At 43.9% G+C, this 12,270-nt stretch overlaps 1 protein-coding gene across 6 annotated transcripts in view; it reads right to left on the minus strand.

Annotated features, from left to right (window-relative positions):
• cep152 (centrosomal protein 152) overlaps positions 1–12,270 on the minus strand; it is a 36,964-nt gene that overhangs the window by 13,339 nt on the left and 11,355 nt on the right. For 4 of the 6 annotated variants that reach the window (XM_087140030.1, XM_087140032.1, XM_087140035.1 and 1 more), the window contains 12 exons: positions 9,603–9,724; positions 8,521–8,692; positions 7,295–7,890; positions 6,331–6,500; positions 5,741–5,896; positions 4,777–4,916; positions 3,717–3,917; positions 3,138–3,285; positions 2,528–2,619; positions 1,998–2,155; positions 1,416–1,620; positions 548–795 (listed from right to left, as the gene is read on the minus strand). In XM_087140030.1, the coding sequence (XP_086996156.1) occupies positions 548–795; positions 1,416–1,620; positions 1,998–2,155; positions 2,528–2,619; positions 3,138–3,285; positions 3,717–3,917; positions 4,777–4,916; positions 5,741–5,896; positions 6,331–6,500; positions 7,295–7,890; positions 8,521–8,692; positions 9,603–9,724 (2,408 nt within the window). Of the gene's footprint in view, positions 1–547; positions 796–1,415; positions 1,621–1,997; positions 2,156–2,527; positions 2,620–3,137; positions 3,286–3,716; positions 3,918–4,776; positions 4,917–5,740; positions 5,897–6,330; positions 6,501–7,294; positions 7,891–8,520; positions 8,693–9,602; positions 9,725–11,179; positions 12,064–12,270 lie in introns of all 6 variants that reach the window. The other 2 variants (XM_087140031.1, XM_087140034.1) reach the window with 2 other exon arrangements.

The raw sequence follows: 12,270 nt of genomic DNA on the forward strand, positions 1-12,270 counted from the left end.
CATATTGCTACACAAAAACAATAACCCACAATATCCCCACTCAATGCCAAATAACAACAGAGTTATTAGGCTGGTAAGTAGACAGCTTCATAGGCATTAAGTTGATTCTAGGAACTAGGCCATTCTCCGGCTGAGTCCAAATTACGTGGCTACGGCTCTGAGTAACATACCTTCCTAGTGAAGCCACTTTCACATAGCTTTATGCATTCTCCACAGACACTTGTTTTGTTCCACACCACAGCCAGGTAATTTGGACACAGCCTTTCCCTTCTGGAGGGTCTGATTGGCACACCTTTCACCTCTGTGGTCCAGGTTGCGATTTCCAGCCCGGTCCATGTGTGGAATGGATTTTCAGTCCCTACCTGTGAGTTTTTATCCAAAATCCTTCTCTGAAACTGTAACCGCTTCTCATTGTCTCCTCGCGACAGACTTCGTCAGGCTTACGAGCTACAGTACCAGAGGTACTCTTGAGGAATCCTCGGTTTCATTACAAGAAATACTTAGTACTAATAATAAGAATTAAAAAAAGCCCGACCCTTCTCCTTACCTCTCCAAGTCAACCTTCTTGTCCTGATCCCACTCAGACACCATCTGGGCCATCTGCTTCTTCAGGTCAGAGTTCGCCTCGTTCAGTCGGCCCTCCTCGGCCCGGGCTGCCTCCAGCGTCTTTGCCAGATCTTCCTTCTCTGTCTGCAGCTTGTCGATCTCTTCTGTAAGATGCCTAGATGAGGTGCTTTCACCTGCAGGCGAGGTTTTGGTGGTCTCAAGCTGCGCTTCCAAGACCTTGAATCGGACCTGTTTAGGAGAGAAACAGAGTTTACGACAGCCCTTGCCAGACAGAAACTTCATGAGTTATCTTGCAAGTGCTTGGCAAGTCCAAGAGTCTTGAGGCACGACAGACAATAACCTCTCCCTATAAAGAATGTGCACAGGTTTGCTGGAGTCAAGGAAAAGTCACCAGAATGCTTCAGACAGGTACTAGCAAATTTTATAAATGCATAGATTTATAATTTTAACCTGGGTATTCCTTATCAGAGGACTAAACTGAACCAAGATTCTGTTGGTGAAAAAAAAATTGTGCAATTTCAAGAGCGGTCATGTTGGGTCAGAATTTCAAGAAAATCGTGCCTTTAATAATATGTGTATTTTTATGATGTTGTGTTTTGGCTTTTTTTAAGAGCAGAATTTTTAAACTTTCCAACAATTATGCTATTTGTGTCTGGTTTGAAAGTACTGACATCCTCAGAGCATCACGTGCATGCATTTACAAACAGTTTGAATGGAAGTCATGCTCGTTATCTTTTCATTTTTATACTGTGTCTCCTAAAGCCGGCTTCACAAATAATCTACAGAAAGAGGCTGCAGCTTTTTTTTTCAATAAGCACACAAGGTACTGTCACCATTGTACGCTTTACCTCGTGATCCTTGGCAGCAGTCTCCGACTCCAGCAGCCTTGCCCTTACCCCCTCCATCTCGGTCTTGGCCGCTCGCAGGTCGGTCTGCAGCTTGGAGACCTGGGTGCGCTTGGCCCGGTTGCTCTGGAGGGCACGCTCCAGCTCCCTGCGCAGGCCCTGCACCAGATCCTCCGGGGACAATTTGGGGGTGGAATCTGACGACGGCCTGGAGCACAAACGGTGAGGATATAATTACTCAGGCTGGTACTGTGACTTCATTTAGTGGGAATTTGTACTATTTTTTTGAAGGGGGAGAGTTGACAGTTTTTCATGAAAGGGTGGTACTTGATAATGACACCATTTCTGAAATTACGTAGCTTGTAAGGCTGTTCCTCAATTGATTTTATTGTAAATGGGTACCTGTTAAATGGTCAGGTATCTTGGCCGGTGGAATTATGATTAACACAAAAACCTGAAGCCAGATGTAAAGTATATGCCAATGGGCATAGAGGGAACTCATCAAAACCCTGACAGTTGCAACACATGTATGACAATACTGAAATGCCAAGCATGTACCATGTACATTTCAGCTTTTGATTTTACCCTTGGCTCTGAGGTGTCTTCCAGTCAGACTTGGCCAAGTTCCGGACAGCGAAGGACTTGGACTTGTGGGCCGACTCGGGAGACTTAGTCGCCCCGACGCCCAACTCCATGGCCGACTCGTACCTCTGCAATTCCTCCTTCATCTCCGACAACTCCTCCTGCATCAACAAGACAGAGAACTCCTTTGACTGCACAAGCAGAAACAATTTGATGGTCAGACTGGCATAGCAACGATAAACAACGTAACTCAAAGTCGTCAACAATGCCTGTAATAACCGGATACACCAGCTTCTCTGCTATCTCTGTGGACTCCTCTGGTGCAATAGCAGCCAAATGCTGGCTTATCATTTCATCTTGTACGTAATACTCTATAATGGAGTTCCTAGATAACAAACCTTACCACGTCAAGGGCTTGTAAAACACACAGATCCCTAATTCACCCCAAAGAAACTGTTTTGTCATTTAAAACTTTCCTTATCCATAAATGAACGGAAGTGCTGAAATCCAAAGTTTCATTTTATTGGCCTGACCTGTAAGGCGCTGGTCATGTCCTGACTGAAGGTGCGGGCAGCTGCAGCCTCCTGGAGCTGGACCCGGAGAAGGTTGATCTCCTGGAGTGAGCCTGGTATTGGAAAACGCAGCAAGACAAATCAAGAACAAGTGAGGAGTGCCTCTGTAGTGACGCCACAAACATCAATGGGAGTGATATCAGGCAGCGACCCATAACAAGAAGCATGTGGGAGTGTATACCAGCTGAACGTAACGGCACCCCTGTTTGCAGATCTCTTTGGGCTGTTAATGCAGACTGTATACTTGAGATGAATGCCACTGAAGTGACCTGATGTCGGCAATCTCATCTTCACGTAGGCATTGGTATATGCATGTTATGTGCATACAGGAGCAATATTCCTGTTTCACCCGTTTGACTCATGCTTACAAGTTATTAAGGAGTGAAGTGCGTTCAAGGTTAGAAAAGTATTTCAGCTCACTGAGTGAGTACCCAATTTTCTTCCTATTGGAGTGAAACCACTTCAAGCATAAGGACAAAAAATGTGACTCCCAACGGGTAGCAATTGTGGGGGAACATCAAAGGTTGACAGGATTCTGAAATATACGAACCAGCCAGGCTTTCTTGCCCACCTGTTTCAAGGAGCTCTCTGCACTGCTTCTGGCTCTGTTGCAGCTGATTGGTCAGGGCGTTGATGGTGTTCCCCTGCTCCAGCTTGGCCTGCTCGGCTGCCCTGCTCACCCCAGACAGCTCCCGACGAAGGCTTGCTATCTCATTAGTCTGTCAGAAATTGAGCAACGTACCACTGACCATACCGGGGTTTCTAAAAACTTTGAAAAACAACTCATTTGAGGACTCCTGTTGGGTTATTCAAACAAAAACTGGAAAAAACAAAACCGAAGCCATCGATAGTGAAGACCTTTTTTTTTTTCAAAATTTTCAATACCAAAAAATTCTCATACCTCATAATTGAAGAGGACTGAAAACTTAAATTGGATGATGCAACTATCTTTTGGCATATGGTCTGAGCAATCACCAGGAATAATTTTCTGAGAACGTTGATAAAGATCGTAATGTGATAAGATCTTTGTTACAGCAAGTAGGTTTTCCAACCATAAAATAATATCCCAACGAAAGTCAAATCTGACAAATCAGATCTAGTAATTGTGACTTGTCCCCCGAGTATACTTTTCACCCTCAGAGATACACACCTTCTCCTCCAGGGCTCTGTCACCACTGTCCACCTTCTCCTTGAGCCTGGTCACCTCCTGCTCGTACCTGTCCTGCAGACTCTTCAGCAGTCCATCTTGCTGCTCCCGAGCCCTGGCCAGGGGCTGCGAACGCTGGAGCTCTGTCAGTTGGCCAGTCAGACTGTCGATGGCCGACTGGGTGGACTGCAGTTTCTCTTCCACCTGCCGCAGTGTCAAACGTTTGGGATACATGTAGAGTCAAAAAAGACTTAAAGACTGCCCAAAACACTTCAGACTGTAGGAAAGAATCCACTTTTGAAGTCAGACACACAATTGTGACAGTCCTAGAAATGGGAGCAGAAATGGACATACAGCCAGAATTGCAAATGAAACTGGAAAAAAAACGAAGACACAGGTAAAGAATTACAGGTGATTGGTGAAGTAATTCTAAATGTTCTGCATAGGTATCTAATAAGTAACACACTCAGAACAAGAAAACAAGCTATAATGGGTCCATAAAAAAGGTCAGTATACCTTTCAGCACTTTTATGCTCTTTTCCAAAACACAGCCATGCAACTTGGATTTGGGCCAAAAATGTGGAAGTTCCAATGTTTACAAGATTTTGTACTGCTTTCTAAATTTTCAAAGGCATGAGTTGTGAAAAATGAGAGCCTGTAATCAGAGGAAAACTTGCATGACTGAAAACATGAGCACTGTCTTTAACTTCAGCATCATTTATGGCTCTGCATCTTTAGAAGCCCTGGAATATTCAAACAAAACATCACCTAACACTGGCCTGACACTTCTCAAGCTGCAGACAGACATTTGTTGAGCCAAGGTCCATCAAATCGGAGTCCTAAAACCAACTGGAGCCACTGAAGGGCAAAGCAAGCGACAAGACAAATATTTGGGATGTAAGGCAACATCCAAATAGAGAGTCCCAGGCCAACTCTAGGTCTTTGCTGGATGCCGACACATCGCACACATGCTGACAAGAGACTTAGCCGTAGCACCAGAAGCCCATTTCAGACATGACCTAAGGACAGATCAGGACAAGCCGTAAGTCCCCTGAATTCCTACCTCATGCTTGGCCACGTTCAGCACCTGTATCTGGGCCTGTGCGGCCTGCAGCTGCCCCTTCAAGGTGCTGTTCTCCTGCTGGGCTTCAGCCAGTAGGTCCTGGCACTGCTCATAGCTGGCAGCGGCGCCTGCTCTCTCCCCTGCAATGAAAAAGGATGTATTTCCCTAACACACAACCTCATTGTTACTAGCAACAAATGAGTCACATCCGTAGAGAGTGTGACAGTGCGGGGGTGTTATGTTTAGTGGGAAAAGTCCGTTTTGAAACAGTTCAGAACCTCCAGAACCAAAAAGTCAAACACTCTTACCGTGTGATTACATGCAAACTACCTTGACACTGTAAGAACTTACTACAACCTAAACCTCAATGTGAGAAACTCGATTCAAAGCAGCAATTCATTGGGATGCCAAACACAGCCTTGACAATACACAGACTTAATCCCCATTACTTTGTCTTTTTTTTAATTCTTATTAAATGGATTTTTAAGTTATCAATATTTAAGTTTGGTCCTCCATTGGTGCTTTAGTCTAGTCTTTCTCATTTACCCTTATTCTTTCTTACCCCTAGCCTTCATATATCTTGCCCCTTGGGTCTTCTACTCGTCCTCCCTGTTATCTTTCTCCCTTGTCCCCCGTCCCTTCCAACATTCCATCCTCCCCTTTCCCTGTTTTTCTATGTGTTGCTTTTGGGAATATAGCTTGTTCGTGTGTGGTATATTTTGTATTTGTTTTTATGTTTTACATGTGTAGTTGTACTTTGGTTTGTTTTATGTAATTTAATGTAGTTTTAAGTATTTACAGACATTTTAAAAAAAATCCCTGTAACTAGTGGGTAACCGCTGTTGGTGATTACATAAACAAATAAATAAATTAATTAATTACAATTAGGGATTTGTAAAATAACTCAAACTACTAGGGATCGACCAATTGGACACAGGAGGTGTGGGCAGGTTTAGGGAATCACCTTGGGCCAAGGCCAGCTGGTGGTTCATTATCCGCTTCTCTCTGGCCGACTCTTCCTTCAGCACTTGCAGTTGACCCCTGAGCTGGTCTAGTTCCCTTCCTCTCGCCTTGTACAGGATCTGGAGCTGTGCCATCTGCCTGGTCTCCTGATCACCACCTACAGTTGGAAACAAATGTTGACAAAAGAGGGACTCACAATGTTTTTCAATGTAACGCACAAAATATAATTTCACTTGTGTAACCTCTTCATTATCTGACACTTTTTCTACTAATCAAGGAATGTCATTCTATAATGCCATATGTTCAACAGAAGATTTGATGAGATTTGATTTGTTTAAGTAGGTTGGGGTAACACAATTGGCCAAAAGACTGTTTATTAAATGAGGGGGGTGCTTTTTCTAATTGGCGCCAAAGGGAAAAATAGCAATAACAGAATAATCAAAACCAAGTTTAGGCTATATCTGATTGTTGCCTGGAGCTAGATGTAGGTCTGAAGTCTTCACTCCCTTGGAAATACATGAGGACACCCAGATAACAGACCTAGCAGTACATGTAGCTTTGGAAACCCATTTTGGATACAGCCTTACTCACCAACACCTAAGAACTGCTTTTGCAACTGGTCCCCTGCATCCGGCTCTGCAAAACCCACAGCAGCATGGCTGGTGACCGCTGGGAAGCCATTAACAGCCTGCATGCCATGTTGCATGGCCTCCTGCTGATTGACATACGTGGCGGTGGCCCCGTCACCTCTGTACTGAACCCTGGAATAAAACACATTTAACTGGCAAGGTTCAAGGTACCAGACTCTGTCAACACTTGGCAGTCATGACTGATGTGCGCATGTCAAGTGGCTTGGGCAGTCAAAGGCAAAACCTGGATATGTCTGCACTGAAACTTTTATAACCATTTGAGGTTCCGCACTATGGGATGTACCTGTACGTGGGTTTGTTTTAGCACTGAATGAGGAAAATTGCAACAATATGAGGCTCTCCTTTCTCTTCTGTGAATCATTTCTATTCTTCATGCATGTCATGGCAAGTTGCTAGCAAAAGAAATGTCAGCCAATTTCACGATCTAATTCAAGTGTGATATTTGGCTCTGAAGGCAAAATATGACAAAGTTCCCTACGGACCCCAAAAGTACAATGACTGCAGTACGGAATGTTGACAATGGAACAAATAATAGGAAATGAAAGAACAAAAACTGAATCCTTCTAAAATAGGCAAAAATCATGCCAACTAATTCCACATTCCCCCTGAATTTTGGTAGAGGTTTAACCTGCTCATCAAGTGAAATAGCAATCGGGATGAAGAAGCCAAGAAGAAGAAGCTGACAGATATTGCCCACCGTTAAGTAGACACGGGCTTAAAAGGTTACGGTCGATAATTTCAGAAACCAACACTGAGAACCAAAGCCTATGGTAACAAGCCTCCATCTCTACTTTTCTACTCTGGGGAAAAGTTCAAATTCTGCTGCTGTATGCCAGACAGCAATATCAAACAGGATGCCGGCATGCACAGGTTGACTGCGAAAGTACAGATCCCGTTTTGCCTACCTGTGAACGGCAGGGTCGTTTTTATTTGCGGGATGGCCCCCTTGATGAAGATCCCTCGCGTAAGTCGGGGGCTTCCTGGCCTGCTGCAATGCGGGTCGGTTGTTAGTGTTGACATGGGGACGGCTGGGGGAGTATTGCTGAGTGTAGGCACGTGACGGACTGTACTGTTGGACTCTATTGTCGTGCATCTGGTCCTGATACTCGTAGTCGCCATTTTGCAGTGTTTGCTTCTCCAAGTTGTTCTCAAAGCTCCCATTCTGCACGTGGTCTCCTTCTGCATATTCACGGCTGAAGCCCTCCTCCGAGTATCCATTCGTCCCATGGGCTGTCTGATAATCGCAGTGGTCACCTTGACTGCCATACCCGTGGGTCATTGGCCGGTTACCGTGCAAGTTACCTTGCGCATATCCATTGCTCTGGAACTGTCCCTGGTTCCCATGAGAGTTCAGGTCCTGCTGAGCATGGCTGGGAACCTGGTGCCCCTTGTTTTGTCTCTGCAAATGTATTTCGTCACTGGCAGCACCCTCGATCTCTCCTCGCTCGTACTGCTGCCCCAGAGTTTCGTCATCAGAAGACTGAACAAATGGCTCACCGTCCTGGAAAGTCAACAAAGATCTACTTAACAGTTTTTCACTTCATGCAGAGGCACACTTCAACAAAAATATGAAATACATGTATATCGTGGTTGCAAAGTTGACAGTCCTACATGTACATCGAGTTAATTGTTTGTTCCTGATAAAGAATGCATGCAAGGGTCTTGACAGGATGTGGGTTGCACAATAGGTGCCTGATATCCAAATGGTGACCATGAACGACTGCTATTGGCAAAAGTTGCAAATGCCTTTTGGAGAGATGGGTTTCTGAACCCTCTGAATAGTATCACAGCTGAATGGCTTACCAGTTTATAGTCGCTGTTCCCTGCACCAACTTAGACAGGGAATGGGTACAGTTACCAAGGTCTTGAGAGAGGGGGGTGAGTTGCTGCACCCAGTGAGAACCGGATATTAACTATGACAGCTTTATGGCTACACTGCTCATTACCTGGGTGCTCCCTGTACCCAATTCTCATAGGAAATGGGTGCTGGGGAGTTGAAAGGGGGGTTGGGTTGTTGAACCCATTGGGTACTGGGTACAAGCTATCACAACTTTGTTATGCCCGGCTGTTCCCTTTACCCACAGGTACCGGGTTGAAGTACGGGAACATGTATCACTGCCTCATTACCAACCTGCCCATTGCCTGGGTGCTCCCTGTACCCATTCTGATAGGGGGTGGATGCTGGAGTCTTGAGTGGGGGTGGATTGCTGAACAAATTTGGCGTGGAGGTCTGCTGCTGTTGTTGCTGGACCAGCTTGTGGTGGCCTGGCATTTGATGCCTGAGGTGAGACCACGGGTCACGGCTGATGAAACACAAAGGGGAAAAAAAAATCACATATTTTACTCACATTATACATGTAATACCCTAGTTGTTCCCGGACTCGGCTGGCCAGTGCCGGAGACAGGGATTTTTCTACAATTGCACCACGCTTATGGAACTCACTCCCGGATCATCTAAGACAAGAACATGACATCAAGCAATTTCAGCATCATCTCAAAACATTCTTCTTCTCACAAGCTTTTTCACTATGAATGCACAATTGAGTTTTTCATTTTTCCACCAAGACCGGCGCCTCTGAATGCTTTGCAGATATAGTGCGCCTTATAATGCTTTATTATTATTATTATTATTAATACAGAAACTACTGATTGACTCACATGTATGTCCACTGACCACATGCTTGAACTTCTGTTACTTAGATGTGAACAGGAATTTTTTAGTTTGAGTTAAACGGGCACTCTGCGGACTTTTGTAAATGCATGTCATGTAGGTTAGCTGTCAGAATTAGTCACTAAAGTAGTGTGTGCAGATTGGACCCAATTGTGGATTGGAGGAATTTGCGTCCATGTGAAGGACACTTTGTCAAAACTGATGTAGATATTGAATTCTGTCTTTTCTTTTGGGGTGAATTTGTGCATCTTTAAACCAATGTAACATTCGTTGTGGTATTTCGCAAAAATCATGCTAGCTGAAGACATGAAACAGCATCGACTAATCTTGTGGCCAGCTGCGGTGGTTCAATTGATAAAAGCATGTCCTAAGGGAGAACTGCCCCCCCCTCTCCCGCTTCCCGATACACCAATGACTGGAACTCAGTTGAAATATTGTAAAGAGCCTGTAATCGCACAGCTATAGAAAGATTTACATTATCCCAGCTTCGCATACTCGAGTCCATTTAGTGAAAAGCAAACATTCACTGCTCAAACACGGACCTCGGACTCGGTGGACTTTCATGCCGCTGGCTGAGCGAGCCATTGGACTCGTGACTTGAGAAGGAAGCAGTGTCATCATCCAGAAGGTCATCGGGCAGTGCGTTGGTCAGCAACTCACGCAGCTGACGAGGAAAAAAAGAGTAATTAACATGAAAACATGAACCTTGAGCAGGTGTTTATTCAAACCAGAAGCTGGCATTTTGGAGATATCGTGATAAGAGGAGTTGAACTTAAAGTGCAGGTAGTGAAATGTGATTTTGATGGTGACTGGTGAACCTTCTCCTTTCTTGAAAGCGTAAGTGAGACGTGGGGGAAAAGAGTGGTAAAATTCTCAGCACGATGGCACAGCTTCAGTAAGGCAGCGTGAAATACCACAAGTCCCCCGTGGAAAATCACCGAAACTCAGCAAGCTGTGTCAAAATTAGGAAGTACACATTTATCACAGTACTAGTACATATACTATAAGTCAAAGTGCAACATGATTTATTCCAAGGCACATGTACATCTTAAATGGCCAACAGATGTTATATGACATCACAGGCTTTTTAAGGAAATGGGAAAGATTATGAAAAATATTGAAAGGTGTTTTAAAATGGCATAATTTGCCAAGCTTATGATGGGATTGATGGAATGATAAATCCTCAAGGCACCTCGGAGAAAAGGAGACTGCTCTTCTGACAGCTGACATAATGACACATGTATCTTAACTGTTTGCCACACAAGGACACCCCCCATAAAAGTTGTTAAACATAGTACAGATTTATATTCTTTAGATGACAAAATCCAATCAAATAAGGTTATACATGTACATGTACCTGGTACATTTAATTGACACAATTCAAATAGGAAATACAATGTAGTTACAATAAATTAAAATCAAGACAAAACAAGACAGGACCAAAGGTGATATTTCCACGATTCAATTGACATTTAAAAAGTCACCAAAAAAATACACAATTGAACACAAATTATGAAAGGGCAAGCATGAAAAAAAACCCGAAAAACATAAGACCGAAATTGATAGAGGACACATTATAGCATGTGCCTGTAGGCGATGCATCAAGGCAGTGTACTACGTGTAGTTAATAATTACACACACTGTGGCTTCAGCTGTGCAAATTTCATCAGCCCCTCGAATTGGGAGTTTCTGATGTGCGATGGTTTCAGACAACATTTCTCTTATTTCAGATACCATTTCCACTGTTTTGATACCCTTTAACTGTCTCTTTGCTCTAATGCCAGTTGTAGAAGTGTTTGGGGAGATGTATTGTACATCGCAGCAAGGAAGGCTTGAATCAGTCTGAAGGAGGTGATCTGGGAAAGGATGCTGGTTTTAATTTGGGATTACCCGGACTAGATGTACCCGTAGTTATTTTTACCAGCTGACTTCCTGTAAAACCTCTCCAAATCCAAGAAACGGCCAGCCCACATTCCAACGTTTTGTCCAAAACTGGGATATCAAGTTCCATTATCAAAATAAAATTGACCAAGTAGTGACTTGGCTAGGAGCTGTTGAGTTTTGATTGACGTAGTCGGGCCATCACTGAACAAACCTACCGACTTCTGGGCCAACTTACCTGGCGGAGTGATTCCCCAATGTCCTTCAAGTCTTGCAAAGAGGAGACTTCCACATCCCCCATGAGACAAACTAGACACATAATTCCACCTGACACAACACAGCAGCTGGCTTACTTCTTTTTCCGTCGAGCAATCCCGAGGACTTTGGGATCAGTTCAAAATAATTCTCTCTTCTTAGACACGGAACAAGTCATCGTATATATATTCTTTCAGCCAATATCAAATTCATCAGCAGCCTACCTAGGTTTGGAGTGCATGCATAGCCCTTCAAACACCCTAGCTGATGGTGTATGTATAACCAAATAATCCCTGAGTCCATCTCATTTTCATGGGAGATTTGTTTTTGAGACACAAATCCTTCCCTTGCTCTTGTTCCTCAGGCCCCCAAATCCATGTCTCCTTGCTGAATACGTAGCCATGCCGTGCAGTATCAACAAGCCATCTTGTCACAAGAAACACTGTAGATTTTTCCCCCCATTTTGTTGCTTTTCAATTATTCATAAAAACAAGGGCCCTTGATAAAAGATTAATGGCTCTCGGGTCTTGGCCTGATGCCATGGGGAGATAACAGGTCCTGCTAGTTGCTACTGTCGATCCGAGCATAACATCTCAGAGGGCATCAAATTATTACAGGTACCGGGATGCCAACTTAATTGGATTTTTTCGGTTTGGTGGTTAAATCATCTGCTGGATCCCGGCAAGTTGTATATGCTTGACACAAACAACTGCAAGGCTCCACAGAATCGTTGCAGTAATCAACCACGCAGCTTGGGGATGTCACAAATTGTAAATCATATGATTGGCCTTCTTCCTTTCTTTCATAGTCTTTAGATCTCCAGTCCTCTGTTGGGAATGCTAAGTTTGTAGGACATTTGAAGATGCTCTGTAATGAAAGAGATTTATAAAAATTACACATCTGAAAAAGAAATCTCATTAGAAGCTAGGCTCTGATTAAAACAAAACTCAGTGTACAAGTCTTCTATTTTCCATCTTCTTTGTTAATACCTTGACTGACTTGCCGGTTTTTAGTCTGAATAGAGTGGAAAATTTCTTAGCTCAATCTGCAATGACACTACCGACTCATAGGGCA

Source organism: Acanthaster planci, linkage group LG08, assembly GCF_054643075.1.
Source record: "Acanthaster planci isolate LZ-2023a linkage group LG08, COTS_SCS, whole genome shotgun sequence".
NCBI classification, from domain to species: Eukaryota; Metazoa; Echinodermata; class Asteroidea; order Valvatida; family Acanthasteridae; genus Acanthaster; species Acanthaster planci.